The 17594-nt window shown below is 44.9% G+C and overlaps 1 protein-coding gene across 1 annotated transcript in view; it reads right to left on the bottom strand.

Annotated features, from left to right (window-relative positions):
• The window catches only part of HMCN1 (hemicentin 1), a 291005-nt gene that overhangs the window by 15663 nt on the left and 257748 nt on the right, over positions 1–17594 (bottom strand). Inside the window, exons 94-101 of the mRNA XM_063134738.1 lie at positions 17303–17452; positions 15080–15217; positions 14730–14851; positions 12700–12937; positions 9852–9914; positions 8924–9043; positions 8342–8476; positions 7457–7570 (exon numbers count right to left, since the gene is read on the bottom strand). Of these exons, the coding sequence (XP_062990808.1) occupies positions 7457–7570; positions 8342–8476; positions 8924–9043; positions 9852–9914; positions 12700–12937; positions 14730–14851; positions 15080–15217; positions 17303–17452 (1080 nt within the window). The remainder of the gene's footprint in view (positions 1–7456; positions 7571–8341; positions 8477–8923; positions 9044–9851; positions 9915–12699; positions 12938–14729; positions 14852–15079; positions 15218–17302; positions 17453–17594) is intronic.

Genomic DNA, 17594 nt, shown 5'->3' with positions numbered 1-17594 from the left:
AGACTATGGGCAATCCTGTTTCCTTTACTTCTCTCTCTCTTCTATATACTTGTGCACCTTTAAAAACCACTAAGAATACATTTAGTAATGAAAATATTTGTTAAAAAATCATGGTGGTGCTCAAAAAGAAAAGGTCTTATAATTTGCATGTTATGCAAAAGTCATATTAAGATGCAATCCAAGGTGTGTTTAGCCAGAAAAAAAGTCCTACAACTCCCAGAATTCCCTAGCCAGTGGGCTGGGGAATGTTCGGAGTTGTGGAATTCTTTTTCCCTATCTAAACATGCATAGGATTTCACTGTTATTTTACCTTTTATTATTACCAAGTGAAAGGGATTTTAATTGAGATATTCAACAACATTTATTTCTCCACCCCACCAGCACAAAATTGTGTTGCATTTTTCTGTGTGAGGGAAAACATATACTGCCATTTAGTGAAGAAAACCCTAGGGCTTTTAACTCCAAATACTCATTATTATCCTGCAGCCAGTCAGCACAATAAAATTGTTTTTAAAATTATGGAGTTTGAAACATGCATAATTTGGATTCTTACTTGCCTTTAGATCTTAAGATATTAAAAATTAAGTTCAGCGCTTTTATTCGGTCAAGAGCTGCTAGTGAGCAAATATGCCATGCTCAAATTCCAAAGAATTACCAGAAACAACGAAGGATCTTGTGGCACCTTAAAGTCTAACAAATTTATTTTGACATAAGCTGTTGTGGACTACAACTATTTTCATCAGATGCATGAAGTGTTATCCTTCTAAGTGTATGTATATGAGACACATATTGGTAATTAGAATAATGTTTATAATTCCACCCCTCACCAACAACTCAGGATAATACTTCATGCATCTGATGAAGTGAGCTGTCGTTTATGAAAGCTTAGACCGTAATATATTTGTTGGCCTTTAAGTTGTCACAAGATTCTCTTTTTCCTGCCATTCCCCTACAAAAGGATCCTTTCAGTGGTGAAAGGGATCTGGAAAAAGGAAAGGAACCTCTCATGCAAGCATTTGAGTCATTGCTGACTCCTAGAAGGACGCCTGCTTTCGCTGATGTTTTCTTGGCAGACTTTGTAGCGGGGTGGTTTGCCATTGCCTTCCCCAGTCGCAGTTGCCTTTCCCCCAGCTAGCTGAGTACTCATTTTACCGACCTCAGAAGGATGGAAGGCTGAGTCGACCTGAGCCGGCTGCCTGAGAAATGCAGGTTGCTTACCTGTAACTGTAGTTCTTCGAGTGGTCATCTATGCACTCACACATATGGGCTTTGCGCCTGCGCAGAGACCGAACGGAACCTTCTATAGCTAAGTGGAATGTTTTTGGCGGGAACCCCTCCCCCACGCTACTGCGCATGTCCCTGGGGTTCCCGCTCTTACCTCAGTTTACAGGAGTCCGACATTGTGCCCCCATAAACATGAGTGTATACTAAATAAAGTAAAGTTGTACATATAACCGTGTCAATTGTAAGTTTCACACCACCAAGTGAGGATGGTGAGTGGGTTGTGTGAATGCATAGATGACCACTCGAAGAACTACAGTTACAGGTAAGCAACCTGCATTTCTTCATTGTGGTCTCTATGCATCACACATATGGGCGAGTAGCAAGCTGACATACCTTTGGAGGTGGGTTGGTGCATCATCTGAGAATCTCCGAGAGCACTGTCCTCCCAAACGAGCAGTCTTGTCTCGCACGAGTGTCCAGACTGTAGTGTCTAACAAACGTGGACGGAGTGGACCACGTTGCAGCTCTACAGACTTCTGTCAGGGGAACATCCCTGCTGAAGGCAACAGATGTTGCGACGGGTCTAGTAGAGTGAGCTGTCACAGGCTTCAACAGCTCTAGTTTGGATATAGAGTAGGCAAGTTCAATTGTCTCTACAATCCAGCGTGATAATCGCTGGCATGACACAGGGAGTCCCTTAGAAGGCTCCCCATAACAAACAAACAATTGATTTGTTTTCCTAAAATTCTCTGTCCTAGCCTTATAAAAAGCAAGAGCTCTTCTTACATCAAGTGTATGTAATGAAGACTCAACAGGTGTTGCAGGATTCGGGAAGAAGGCTGGTAGAGTGATGTGTTGGGACAGATGAAAGGGTGACACTACCTTAGGCAGGAAGGCAGGGTCTGTGCATAACACCACCTTATCCTTGTGAAAAATAGTATAAGGAGCATCTATCCTGAGAGCTCTAAGCTCACTTGCACGTCTAGCCGATGTGATGGCCACTAAGAAGACAGTCTTGAATGTCAGAAGCCTAAGGTCTGTTGAGGCCATGGGCTCGAAGGGTTTCCCTGTCAGCGATTGTAATACAACTGACAGGCTCCACGAGGGAACGATACACTTTACTGTCGGTATCATATTCTTAAGTCCCTTTAGGAATTTTTTGGATGTTGGATGCGTAAAGGGTGAAAAACCATCCATGCTCCGATGATAAGCCGTAACAGCAGCTAGGTGGACTCTGATCGAAGTGAGTTTGAGTCCCTGCTGAAAAAGTGTCAATAGGTATTTGAGAATCAATGACAAAGGACAAGATTCTGGTGCCTGATTGTTGTCTAAGGCAAACTTTTGAAATCTTTGCCACTTCGTTTTGTAGGACTTCCTTGTTGAAGGCTTTAGCGATGCCAATAAAATTTGGTCTACAGTTAGGTTCCCTATATGAAGGGAGGAGTGATTGCTATCCTCCATGCTGTCATTTTGAGGGTCGACAGATCTGAGTGTCGAACCCTGCCCTGGTGTCGAGACAGCAGCATCGGTATCGACGGGAGTCTGATGTAATTCCCGTTCAACAGTCGAAGGGCGTGAGAGAACCTTGTCTGTCAAGGCCACCACGGTGTGATGAGGATGCAATCCAACCTATCTGTCTGGATCTTGGCTAGCACTTTTGTCAACAGTGGAAAAGGCGGAAAGATGTAGAGAAGATCTCCTTCCCAAGTTCTGGTGAAAGCGTCTCCTAGAGAGTGCTTTCCTCTTCCTGCTCTGCTGCAGAACTTGGAACAAGCTGCGTTTTCTTCGGTAGCGAAGACATCGACAGCAGGGCGACCCCAATACCGAAAGAGATCGTCCCTGACTTCGGTATCGAGCTCCCATTCGTGGTCGACGTGGAAGGACCTGCTGAGGGAGTCCGCAACGGTGTTCTCCTTCCCCGCTACATGGATCGCCGTCAGGTAAGTATTTCTCTTTATGCACCAGTTCCAAATTCTGAGTGCCGATCGGTTCAGGGTGTGTGATCTTGTTCCACCCTGTCTGTTGATGTATGCCACTACGGTGGTGTTGTCCGTCGCGATCAGGACATTTCGGCCTTCGATAATTTGTGGGAAGGTCTTTATTGCATTTTCCACTGCTAAGAGTTTTAGGTGGTTGATGTGCTGTTCCCTCTGGGAAGGAGGCCAGCGACCTTCAGCGGAAAGGGAGTTGCCATGTGCACCCCATCCGATCAACGAGGCATCCGTAGTAATCGTTACCGAAGGGGCTTCTTGTTGAAACGAGACCCCCTCTAAGAGATTCTTCATCGAAGACCACCATTTCAGGGATGCTCTTACTTGCTTCGGGATCGACAGGTAAGTTCGTCGGGCATCGCGTCGAAGATCGAACTTTCTTAAGAACCACCCTTGCAAGATCCTCATTCTGAGTCTTGCAAGCCTGATCACTGCGGTGGTGGCTGCCATTAAGCCTAGCAGTCTTTGGATTGTCCATGCTGAGACTTTTAGGCGGCTTTCGGTAACGATGACTAGGTCCCGAAGGGTGTCTGCTCTGGACCAGGGCAGGAATGCTCTCCCGTCCCGAGCAGATAGAGTTATCCCTATAAAGTCCAATTTCTGGCGTGGGGTCAAGATGGATTTTTCCTCGTTGACCCATAGACCTAAGGAGTCCAACAGGTTGAGAGTGGTTAGTATATCCTTCTGGAGCGTGTAACTGCTGTTCGCTACCAGAAGCCAATCGTCTAAGTACGGGTATATGTAAATTCCCTTTTGTCTTAGGTGGGCGCACACCACCGCCATCACCTTCGTGAAGACCCTCGGTGCCGTGGCCAGCCCGAATGGAAGAACGGTGAACTGGAACTGGAGTGCGCGTATTGCGAATCTCAGGTAAGCTTGATGCGACTTCCTGATGGAGATATGGAAGTACGCGTCCTTCAGATCCACCACAGCGAACCAAACTCCTCTGTGTAGGAGCTGCAGAATAGAAGTGAGCGTTGTCATACTTCTTCGGAGTGATGCATTTGTTTAATTGCCTTAAGTCCATGATCGGTCGAAGACCTCCATCCTTCTTCGGGACCGTGAAGTAGCGCGAGAAAAACCCCTGGTTGAGTTCCTCTGTGGGTACGGGAGAGATGGCTCCCTTCGCTAATAGGGTTTGTACCTCGAGAAGCAGAGGAGGGGATGGCGCTGTTACTCTCACTCCCGAAGAAGGAGGAAGGACATCGAGCTCAATGGCATACCCCGAGTTGATGATAGTGAGCACCCAGGAGTCTGATGTTATTGACTCCCAGTGATGGTAAAACGGTGCTAGGCGGTTTGCAAAGGGAGGTGGATCTGGGATGGAGGAGTCAAACCCGCTGCTTTTTACTGAAGTCGGGCTGATGCTTGTCATGCTGGTAACGGCCTTGGTAAGGTCGTTTTCTCTGGAGTTGGTGCTGCTGCCTTGACTGTCCCTGGTATTGAGGGCGGTGTTGTTGTTGTTGTTGGACAGGTGGTCTGGTCCAACGCTTAGGTTTGTATTGTGGAGGAGGGGCAGTGAAACCCATTTTCTTTGCCGTAGTACGGGCCTTATAAATCGAATCCAACGTGTCATCGGTCTTGGAGTTAAACAAACCTTCTCCATCGAAGGGCATGCTCTCGATCCTAGTTTTAGTCTCCTGAGTCAGATTGGCGGATCTTAGCCAGGAGTGCCTTCTTAGAGAGATGGCACCCATCATGCTCTTGGAGTGGCAGTCTACTTGATGCCTCGCGGTTGATAGTTGTTGTTTCGCTATCACTGAGGCTTCTGTTTGAAAGACCCTCGCCAGTTCTCTCTTGTCCTCTAGGAGGTAGTCACATAGTGACCCTACTTTCTCCCAGAGGAAGAGTTGGTATCGAGCCATGGTCACTTGATACGTGGAGGCTCTGATACCGAGAGAGGCAGAGGAGTAGATCCTTCTGCCTGTGAGGTCCAATTTCCTGCCCTCTTTGTCTACAGGGGCAGAGTGGGTCCTTTGTGATTGTCCCTGGGCTGATTCCACCACAATCGAGTTGGGTTTGGGGTGTTGAGATAGAAACCCCGCATCCTTCTCTTGTTTTCGGTAGAGGGTTTCCAGTCTCCTCGATGTAGCCTGTGTGGAAGTTGGAGTCTTCCAAGAGAGCTGCGCAGTCTGTTTCAAAGCAGAGGGTAAAGGAATAGCAACTGCTGTATTAGATGAAGTATGAAATACATCATAAATTGGGTCCTCCTCTGGATCCTCGGGCTGTTGGATATCCAAGCCGAGAGCCTTGGCCATTCTCAGCATGTGTTCTGAGAACCTGCCCATATCTTCAGATGGTGAAGAAGGGTCTTGTGCGTGAAACGCATCTTCCGGTGATGGTGCCGAAGGCGTCACTGATATAACTGATACTGAGTCAGATGGATAATCGTCTTCGGGTGAAGGCTATCTGAGAGGCTGAAGTTCCTGCTGTGTTGGCTCAGCCTGCTCCTGATGAACATGTACTGTAGCGATAGCGGTCGACATCGGTGCCGAAGAGGTGTGGCTATGGCGTCTATGGCTCGGTATAGGCGAGGTTTGATGAGACGAAGGTGGAGCCAGAGGGATTTGAAGAACCCTAGATGTAGGAGGAGGATGGGCGAAATAGGCTTCAGGCAGATACTGGTAAGTCTGGCCATGAGGATAATAATGTTGAGGCCGATAGTAATCCCAGTCATAATACTCGTGCCTGGAACGGGGTTCAGAGTACTGGGACATCCCATCCCATTCACGCCTTGGTGGGCGACTGTCCGTGGCCGCTGGTCTCGGTGATGGTTGAGGAACAGCACTGGTTTCCTCAGTTTCTAAGGGCGCTGGTTCCCTTATCGAGGTTGCAGAGACCGAATCTCGGATTCCTCCTTCCGACAAGCTCGGGGGCCGAGCCGCTACCGTGGCTGTGGCCTCTAGTGTCGGTAACGAGAGCATTCTCGGTACCGATGTGGAAACTGTCGATACCGCTACGACAGTTGAATGGCTATGGGCCGTTTTCGGTACCGAAGGGGACTTTCCATCCCTTTTCTTCTTCTTTTTCCTCTTTTCCGGATCAGAGGAAGATTTTGGCGTCTGAGCCTTTTTTGCAATTTTCTTGGCTGCGGAACTTGCCAATGACCGCCCAGGCGTGAGGGGTATCAGTGCCCTACTGTTCGCTCTGGTATCATCGCACACTTCAGTGCTGCGGCCTCCAACGGTCTTATTAGATGCCGTTTTGTCCATTTTCGTCGCGTCCGTTGCCTTGAGGGCTTTTTCCTACAACACGGCGCGCAAACGGTCGACTCTGTTCTTTCTAGTCTGCTTGGTAAATGCCATGCAGTGATGGCAAGTTTGCACTACGTGAGCCTCGCCCAGACAGAGAACACACAGTGAATGACCGTCTGTAGGAGGAAGTTTCGCTCCACACTTAACACATTTGCAAAAAGGGGCCTTCACTGCCATGCGGCTCAGGCGAGCGCGACAGCGGGTCGCTGAAGAAAGTATCAACTAAAAAACTATTTTTTATATATAGATAGATAGATAGATAGATAAAGAGAGGAGAGAAGAAGACAGAAAAAATCTGAAGAAAAGTTGAGGAAAAACCAGAATTAAGAGGGAAAATTTTTGAGAAACGCTAGAGGTTCGTTCTATGAGTCTAAGCACAATAGTGGACGACGAAGAACTGAGGTAAGGGTGGGAACCCCAGGGACATGCGCGGTAGCGTGGAGGAGGGGTTCCCGCCAAAAACATTCCACTTAGCTATAGAAGGTTCCGTTCGGTCTCTGCGCAGGCGCAAAGCCCATATGTGTGATGCATAGACCATGATGAAGAACCAGCTTCTGCTGGGATCGAACTCAGGCCATGGGGAGAGTTTTGGCTGCAGTAACAGTAACTGCCGCTTACCACTCTGCGCCACACGAGGCTACAAAGGAGTAGGGGATCTACTCCTTTGCAAATGAAATCCTGAGGGGAGAAGGAAATACTCTCCAAAGACACACTTCTTATGATCTCAATCCCTCTCTCTCTTGTCCCCATGAATTTTCACATATACCCACTTGTATTTAAATAACCAAGTGGGCAGGGAGTCCAGTAAAAATGTTTAGTACCTCAAACAAATGGAAAACTATGTTTTTCAATAGCATGATATTAGACCTCAGGACGTGGTATAAAGGTGCATTCTGCAATAATGACTGCAAGTTTGTGGGCCTGCTGAAAGAAATGTTCACCTACAGGTGATAAACTATTCTCGCTCATTTCTGTGCTATTTCATACCCATGCATTTCCTGCCTTTTAGCTGATATCCTGGATCACATCCACAGTGGAAGCTTCCAATGGTATTGAAGCAGCGTTGATGACAAGGGTTAGACTCTTGGCATTCATTAACATCTGTTAAAGAGGAAGGACACCATTAAACATTGCTTACCCTGAAGACTTGCAGCGCTTGTTCCCAGAGGGCTGAACTGGACAACTACCACCAAACAGGGGGACAAGTCACTGGGGAGGGTGGGGAGATGGGTTGCTTGACCCTCGCCCTGCCTGCTGTTTTTTTTCTGCAGCCACTATTCCACCAGCCAGGAGTCTGTGTGTAGCTGCGTTTGCTATGCCATGCAGAAAAGCAGCTAGAGTGAAGAGGCTGATGGAGAAGTGTTGGGAGTGTGAAGGTTTAAAACCCAGCCTGATCTGTTGATTCTCCGCTTCAAATCATGCCGTTTCTCATCAGAGATTGGAGATAAGGAAGGGATTCTCTTGGTACACCTAGCAAGAGAAACCCCAGGCCTGTGTGAGTGTGTGTGTGTGTGCGCAGCAATGTGGCTGTTGGACAAAAAAAAAAAGGTTGTGCACCCTTGCTCTAGTCTAGATCATGAGGGGAGCAGCACAAAATGAAAAGTCACATTACACTTAAATAACAAGAACCTATGTTTCAGAACAAGTGAGTGAAAGAGCATTAATGAAAAACCTCTGTCTAGCTGGTTATTTTGGAAACTGCAGAAATCTTATCAGAGAATAACAAAGTGAGAAGAAAATATTTCAAACACCATATATTTCAATCCATTTCTTACTACATTCAGGAATCCATCCTGGCCTTATGAAAGCATTGCTTAATGTAGTTTTGTCTTATTTAATGATCACTGTTGGCAGATAAATCCATTCCCATACCTTGACAACTCAGTCCATCTGAGGTTCTTCTGAAGCCAATCCCACAGCGAACCACACAACGATAAGAACTGATCATGTTCTCACAGTCTTGGCCAGTGTGGCACGAATGCCTCCCTAAGGCACACTCATCAATATCTGCAATAAAGGGCAAGCCATAAGTGTAGATATGCCTCATTGCATATCACGGGAGAAGAAACAGCATCCATTTCATCATGAAGATATTACCCATGTTAATATCTCAGGTCAAGGTCTGAAAATATATAATGCAACAAACTTTCTCAAGCCAGTGCCTGAATGGGAGACTGAACCCCATGTACAAACCTTGAGTTCCATCATGAAAGAAAGATTGAATATCAATGTAATGCATAAAAATAAATAATATTATCTCATGGGATGCAAATACCACCCCAAAAAAGTGCAACCCAGTGCAGAGGTCAGCCAAACTTGAGCCAAATGATTTCTAGGATTTACTCTAATGGTGTTAAATCTGGGGTGGGAGGGTTACATTGTACTTGTGGGTTTGCTGTTTGTTTGTATCTCCCTCTTCTCAAGCTACTGCATGCCATCTAAAATGACCCTTACCTTGACATGCTCTTCCATCTGCTGATATGGTAAGGCCTTTAGGACATGAGCAGTAATAGGCACCTATAGCATTGTGGCATACATGGGAGCATGGATTTCGAGCTGTACACTCATCTTCATCTGATGATAAAAAGCAAAACTGAATAAAATTTCAATATCATTCTCAGTACATATATTGGCAACATGACGCCTATAGGGTCTAGTTAGCTGCCTGAGATTTGCAATGTTCATATTTAACAACAAAATGAAGAAGAGAAGAATCCAATTCCCACCACATTGCTAATCTCACTCAAACTGCAGCGACAGTTTGCTTCCTATCCTTTACTACGTTCAAAGTGACAAAGAAAAACCAGCACACCACTTCAGTTGTGTTTTTAAAGCTCATTTCCCCCATATTCACATGGAATGAATAGTGTTTGTTTTTAAACAAAAAGGTGCTTGAAAGTGCAGTGATGTCCTCCACGCATACCCCATGTTCAAGGATCAGAATGGAAGCCAGACACCCCAAATTCGGATCGGGTTTGAATCCCAGCCTCAACGTTTCAATGTGTAAATGCCAGTTTGCTTCCACAGACAACATTGGATTTTTTCCAATGTAACAAATCTTATAGTAACACAGTAACAATGGCCTGGTTCAGACAGCACGCTAAACCCTGCTGCTTTTGTGGTTAAGCAGCAAGGTTTAGCGTGTTGTCTGAACCAGGCCAATTTTCAAATAAGTCCACCGTGTAAGAGCAATAGGCTCACCAACTGTAGCTTAATGTCGTCCAATCTACATGAAACAAAAGGGAGAGGGAGCAATCTAGAAAATAGGAAGGGATTGTACGCTGCAGAGGGCTTTGGAAGGAAGGAGGACTCATAGGAGACAGGCAAGGCATTAAACGGAGAATTCAATATTATTTAATCTTGTTTCTGGCCATCCTCTTACCCAAGCAGTAGGACCCAGAAGAATCTAAACCAAACCCATTAGGACATTGGTTGCTTTGGTCTCCTGTGGATAAAGAAGCCAAGGGTTATTCAGAATGGCAAAAACTCTCGAGTATTATCAAATAGCTGAAAAGGTGTCACATAGAGATGGGTGAACTGCCCTGCATCCTGCCTGGGGCAGCTTGATGGACTCTTGCCAGACCCTGGTGGGCATGTAGGATGAGCCGCCTGAAGGTCTGCAGGTGCCTGGTGAGAGTTCACAGCATCTTTTTTCCCTCACAAGCCACCATTTTGCATAAAAACCATGGGTGTGCTACTTACTTAAATCATGAGTAAATAGCCTCATTTGTGCAAAATTACAGTAGTAAATATTCTAGTTAGACTGTTTACCCCAGTAATTTTGCATAAATGTTGCTATTTATGGCTGCCATTTTGCACAAATTGCAATTTATGTAAGTAGGACACTCGCAATTTTACTCAAAATGGTGGCTTGTGGGATTCCCCATTGCCGCCCACCAACATTTCATTCTCTCCTTGCAAGGAGGATGTGAGAGGTTGACAGTCGGCAGGGGCAGGTAAGAGCTGTTCGACAGAGGGAAAGGCTGCCCCGGGAGGTGGTGAGCCTGCTGGAGGTGATTAAACAGAGGTGGGACAAACACCTGAGAGGGATGCTGTAGTTGCATCCTGCATTGCAGATCTTGCATTCAGCAGGGAGTTGGACTGATGACGTCCAAGTAGGGATGCATGCATTTTGTTAAATCTGTTCCATCTTGTGCTTCACAGATTGTCAAGTGTCTTTTGTTCCGTCGCCGCTTATTCATGGAATTGGATTTTTAAGAAAACAATTCTGCTAATTCACGTTAGCACAAGGGCATTAGTTGCGCTAATGTGCAATAGTTAATGGACATCAACACTAATACACACCCACCCATGAAAAAGCAGTCCACAGAATCCATGTGACTCAAGAAAAGCCAGTCTGCTGCAGAAGCTGCAGGTTGGATTCATAGAAATCCAAACTCATTTGAATCCATTGCAGATTCCTCCAACATCCCTACCTCCAAGGTCTCTTAAACTCAATGGGTCTATTATTACATGACTTTTTCAAGGTCCTTTGCATTTTGGTTGAAACGTTCTCTATTCAAAGCTAGACAAATGTTTGTGCAAAAATCTACTGCTGTGAAGGTGTATAAGATGTATTTTTAATGTAAAACCATGGAAAAAATCAGTCCAAATTTTGGGGAAAAAAATGCAAGAACCTTCACTAGCATGTCAGATACTGTGCCTGAAGGAGGCCTTCCTTCTTTATGAGCATAGAAGGACTGCCCACTTCCACTTTATTGGGAAGATGGAAGAGGGGCCAGTGTGAAATCTGAACATGTACACTAGATAATGGCTTATGCATGTTTGGGACTCCATTGCTCAAACCTACCTAATTTTTGTGAACTGCCCAGAGAGCTTTGGCTATTGGGCGGTATAGAAATGCAATAAATAAATAAAATATACCCAAGAGTGGCATGCCTGGTATAGGTCTCAGGCTACTCAAACTTATTTGTAAAGTTGTGCGCCCTCCCCCACTCCTCCATTGACCTGATATTCATGATGTTGTAAATGGCAGAATATGCCAGTGACTGCCTTGCAAGCATGAAACTCCTTTTTGGGGGTGGGGTGACTTGTCAAAGCCCAACCCTGAGCATCTTTTAGATGCATTCAGTAGGATCCAGACTTGGAGTGAACCCATTGAAATCAATGAGACTTAAGTCAGTATAACCAACTTTCCCCACTGATTTCAATGGGTCTGTGCTAAGCATGGGTCTAAGCCATGCTAAGTCTGTGCTAAGAATGGGTCCAACCCAAAACTGTTTTACTTGGCTAAACCTTAATGGCCTGAACTTTAGCATTTGGTTTGTCTCATTTTATTGGCACTGTACAGGTAGTTTTTGTATATGTGACCTGATCTGAGTCCTTGGGAGGGGTAGGCTTGGAATGAAAATCAATATCCTGGTTTAGACATAATCCACTTCTGAGAATGCCCATTTTGCCATGCCCGGCAAAGCCTGGGCGTGGGGAGGGTTTTGTGGGCGGGGGCAGGGTAAGAGACGTGGCTATCCTGCGTTGGCAGGATTTCCCGCCACTGGGGCTGGGCGGGGTTCGGGCCCTTAAGAGCAGATGTCCGACCCTTCCAAGCCCTCTTGCCCTCGTGCTTCTGCGGCTCCCTCCCTCCCTCCCTGTAGACAGTGTGTACTATGGGTTGCCACTAGGGGGCCGAGTAGGAATTTTTTGCTCACGCTCTGAATTGGGTGTGAATTGTTTCGACTACTCCACACTGTAAGACATTGGGGGAGTATAACTAGGTCAATTTGGCTGCGAGATAATTGGTCACTTAATTAAGGCAGGTAGAGAAGGGGCATCCAGAGGGAATATAATGGCGAGCTTCCAAGGCACGGTTACAGTGATAGGTGACTCCCGAGGGCTCCCGGTGTTGAGCCTTGTGGCCAGGCCGGGGGAGAAGGACCACCTTTGAGGCCGACCTCTCTCACCCACCTTGAGCCTTGGGAGGCATGGGTTGGGGGTGACAAGGGAAGGTCTCCCTACCCCACGTTGGGGATGGACAGCAGGGCGGCGAAACTGAGCGCCACCCTCTGGGCCAGGAAAGCTCGCCCTTCACTTAGGAAGGCCTGAACGCAGGCCTGGCTAGATGCCCGATGAGAACCCCCCTTTGCAGATCTTGAATAAAAGTGGCCCAGTTTAATTCCAGCACTTGTGTCGTCTCTTATTTCTTGCGTCCGTCCCACAAGGCTGAAGCATATATTTTTGCACAAACCCTGTGTACAATTTCCCCCAAGCAATACCTTTTGTAATGGAAGCACGGATTTTAAAAGTTAGAGCTTCTTCGAGTGGGTTGTATTCTGTTTCAACAGAAGAGGCTTGTAGTGTTTCAACCAGAAAGGGCATTGATCCTTGCTTTTGATCGTAGGTAATGGTATGGTTCCAAGTATACGGCATGCTAACTCCATCTATGGTGAAGAGTCGTGTAGAGTAAGCATAGAGCTGACCAGGGCCTGTCTGAATGTAATCTTCTGTATAATCCTGAAATGAACATCACAACTCCAGATTAAGGAGACATTAAATTGTCATTCTCCAGGCTTCCCATTGAGTATACCTAATATGCAGCAACGCACAACCATCAGCACAACCATTCCTTAAAATGAATCAACCAATATGGAGGCCACGCAATGTGCATGATTGTGCACAAATTCTCAGACAGCAGAAATTCATTATAAAAGTGACACCAGCAGTAAATAGGATATAGATGGACTTGGATCAACAGTACAGAAGTGAAGTCATTTATTGCTGACTGTCCTACTGAGATAGGCTACTGCTGTTTAAGAGTGCAGGTGTAAACACATCCGTAGAATAAAAATGTCCTTCCCAATCAGCACATGATGGGCAAGTTCCATTATGGAACACCTCTTATCTCCATTTTGTGTGTGTGTATGGGGGGGGGGGGCTCTTCACTCTTTGGTTCACTCATAGTAACCATTTCTATCCAATAAGATCAATGGGAACACTCTAACATATTGGAACTCCCAGCAATGTTTCATTTCTCAATCATTCCTCCTTGTCCTGTCATGTTACTTATTTGCCATCCAAAGGCCATTAATAAAACAGATTCAAAATTTCAATAATGTTTGACAGGAAAAAAATATTCAAATAATAATTAAGCAAATAAAGAGCTCAGTGAATCTGAAATGAAATATATCTAGACATTTAAACCAAAGACTCATAGTTCTGTAAACCGCCCAGAGAGCCCTGGCTATGGGAGCGGTATATAAGTTTAATAAATAAATAAATAAATAAATTTATAGAACTATGATGGCAGTCAGGGCTTTAAGCATTAATTTTGTAAGCTGCTAAGGCAAACAGCACAACCTGCTACGTGACTTAAACTATCTTGACCAGACAACCAGTATAATGTATTTCTTAAGGCTCATTCAGGGCGCAATGCAGATGTAATATTCCCAAGGTGTTTTGAATACAGCATTGCATACAGAGGACACACCCATATTTAGTGTATCAGATTTTCAATTTCTGGGGAAATAATTCCTTCTTAAACAATAGGCAGAATAGTAACTAATCTGTGTCTGGTTGCTCAAAGCACTGCAATACTCAATGAAGAAGCAAGCTTGTGAAGAAGTGAAGAAGAAAAGAAAATACTTCTTTAGAAAAATAGAAGAGCTGAGATTGACAATGGTGCAGCTTTATTATAATTGTGGAGCAAAAGATCTTGAGTGAAAACAAAGTGAACATTGCAGTTCAAAAGAGCGACTGATTGCCCTCTAAATACCCAGAAGCTCCCAAACTTGGAACGACAGTACTTTGGAGGGGGAGAGAAGGAGGCTGGAAGAGGTTCCAGATAAATCATATGCTGGCCTCAATGTCTTTTCCCCTCCCCACCCAACTGGAACGCCTTCTTTCCCTCCGAGGTCAAATTTCCAACCTAGGAGGCCAGCTGGCACAGGAAGAACTGTGCAGGCTATGAAGGGGGGCAGGGTAGGGTGTGTGGATCTCCATCTCCTCCTTCTGAGGTTAGGACAGTGTCTCCAACTTTGGAGGGGGGGGGGAAATCCCCACTATCCTATGACCCCTCAGACAATGTCTAGGGGCTAGACATTGCTCCCTAAAAAGACTAGAGACAAATCTTGGCCTACTGAATGAGCAGACTATCCAATAGAATAGACCTATCCAATATCCTATAGACCTCTTTAACATCTATGATAGTAGCATCATATGACATGCTAATGTTATGTTTTTTCCTCCTATATAAGAGGGAAAAAACCTAAAGAGTAATATATACGGTTTCAGTAACATTTTGACTTACCTTTACATTAACATCAGTTGATGACTGTAGCTGTAGTATGTGACCACTGATGACAACATCCAAGAGTAAAGAACCATCTGAGTCCAAGCCACGGGCAACGTGTGTCATTCGTAAGATCTCCCCTGTGAATTTTAATAATTGTTCTAATTCATAAGCAGCGCATGGCCTGAAATTAACTAACAATGAACCATTTAAATGTGCTCTAAAAACTTTAAAGCTACCAGCTTGGATTGACAGTTGACAGGGATTACGGAAGGACCAGCACCCAAAATTGCCAAAATCATATTTTTTCTCATTCCACACCTTTTGTTTGATATGCAAAATGGAAACCTCTTTCCCAATTTACTAACCAGTAGCAAATTCCACTTGTGTCTCTCTCTTGAAAACTGCATCAGTGAGTGAAAAACCATTCATAGCTTCTCCAATTTCCTTGGCTGTTGTCCAATAAATGGGACTCAGAATAGAAACCAGTGCTCTCATTGCTGGACCTTTAGTGGGGGAAAACATTGTTACAAGTACAGCAACATTTGTTTTTTGTATTAGCGTCCTTTGTTTTCATTTATTTTTGCATTACTTCCCAGAATCCACACACACACACACACAAATGTTTGGCTTAAAATATCATGTGACCCTGAATAAACTTTTTCCTTTGTTATTGATTGCAGTAAATATTTCATAAAACAGCAGAGCCAGTCATAACCCTGGAGATTACAGTGAGCGTGATGGTGAAAACACAGTCGTCTGCACGTGCTGTCCTCTTTTCTGTGTTTTTCATTTCGTTTATTACATTTCTGTACGACGCCATAGCCAAAGCTCTCTGGGAGGTTCAGTAAAATTAAAAAACATTAAAACACGGGATACAAACTACAAATGCCTCCCTGCAATAAAGAGAGACAGTTTTGATACCCACCACCACCAAGAGCACCCCTTTAAGTTTAATGGGGTTTACTCCCAAGTAAGTGTGCCGTGGGTACGTAGAGTGCTCTATAAGACCACAAGATAGATTATAATTGTGCTAGGTTTTAATCCAATGTGATTCTTTTTAATTGGTTTTTTTCTTCTTTCTGTAGTTCCCCCATGTGTCTACTCAGAAGTAAGCCCCACTGTGTTCAATAGGACTGGCTCCCAAGTAAGTGCGGAGAGTTGCAGACTTACAGCAGGCAAAAACAAGACACCCCATCCCCCGCTCCTTTACACATATGCAAGGGAGGGAGGGAGGCACTCCTTCGTTTCAAACATGTCTGCTCTTTAAAGGTGCCTGGGGAAAAAGCAGGATTTTCCGCCTTGTTGCCCCTCTCCTCCTGTGTAATGCAGCCCATATCAATCATGCCAAAAAAACAAGGAATCACAACAGCCCCAGTTAAACAAAGTGATTTCCTTTAATGTAGAGAGGGTTCTAATTTATTGCTGCTGCTTCTAGACAGTTATTATCCTATTTGAAAAAGATGTGCAAACTCAAATTTCACATTTCATTTGTCTTCACTCTAAACTAGGTATCAGTTTTGCCATTCATACAACAGATTATTATTATTATTATTATTATTTATTTATTTATTTATTTATATAGCACCATCAATGTACATGGTGCTGTACAGAGTAAAACAGTAAATAGCAAGACCCTGCCGCATAGGCTTACAATTGAATGACGAATAAAATTAATTCCAAATAATAAATAAATAAATAGTTTTGCATGTCATTCTCTGATACAGGAGGATGTGCCAGTATATTAACTGCAAGGATGTGATACCCGGTGGTAGCAAAGTCAAAGCCCCCATTTTTACGGAGGTGCTTTGGCGCCGCCAGGCGCTATGTACCCACACTTGCGTTCCTTCCCAGCTTCTGCACGGGAAGGAAGGCAAGTGCAAATTTTACAGCCCCGCACCTCATGAAAAGTAAACAAAAACGGGAGGGGGAGGAGAGGAATAGGGCTGTTCCTCCCCCCTTTTTATTATTTTATAATCTGTATCTGCGGAGCTCCACAGATACAAATAATTAAAAATAAAAATGGGGGGTGGGGGAGGAACAAGCCAGCCAGAGGAGGACACGAGAGGGACTGGGCAAACCACGTCTCCTCCGTCTGGCTACCTGTTCCTCCCCACCCACCCCCATTTATTTTTATTTTTATTGTCTGTATCTGCGGAGCTCTGCAGATATGGATAATAAAATTAAAAAGGTGGGGAGGAACAGCCTCGTTTCTCTCCTCCTCCCCCATTTTTTAAATCTTTCCAGAGGTGCGGGCCCCCCCATGGCGACCATTCAGGGGGCACCATGGGCTCCATTGCCCAAAAAGTCGGGTAAGTGCCCAACTTTTTCGGAGCGGAGTTTCCAGGGTTTGCCCCTGGATGGCTTCGCAATGGCAGCTGCGTCATGTAGATGACATGCTGCTACTGCAAAGCCACCCTGGGGCAAACCCTTCATGTAGATGTGCCCCAAGAAAACCACGCTGTCTCGTCTCCTAGCCATGATGAACACAGGCCATTCTTGCCAACTGTGAGCCAGTATTTCAGCTGAATTAAACTGTATACCTTTGATAAGCCTTGGTAAACTCTCTACTACAAAAGAATCAGACATACCAAGAGTCCGAGGGATATTTGTAATTTTGGCTTGTATCCTTCTAGTGTCCAGATCTGGACTTTCTATTACGGTGGCATTCAGAAAAGCTATTCCAAACTCAATGTTGTTAATATTGCCAATGACACTTCCTCTAGTTCGTGGAGGCCCACCTGTTAACGGGGAGGTTGGGGAAGGGAAAGAAAGTACAAACAAAAAATATTTCTTCATACAGCACATAGTTAAATTATGGAATTCGCTTCCACAAAATGTAGTAATAGTTGCCAATGTGGATAGCTTTAAAAGGGAAGTATA

The sequence above is a fragment of the Elgaria multicarinata genome, chromosome 1 (genome assembly GCF_023053635.1).
Source record: "Elgaria multicarinata webbii isolate HBS135686 ecotype San Diego chromosome 1, rElgMul1.1.pri, whole genome shotgun sequence".
Taxonomy (NCBI): Eukaryota; Metazoa; Chordata; class Lepidosauria; order Squamata; family Anguidae; genus Elgaria; species Elgaria multicarinata.
This window is presented reverse-complemented; position numbering and strand designations above follow the sequence as displayed.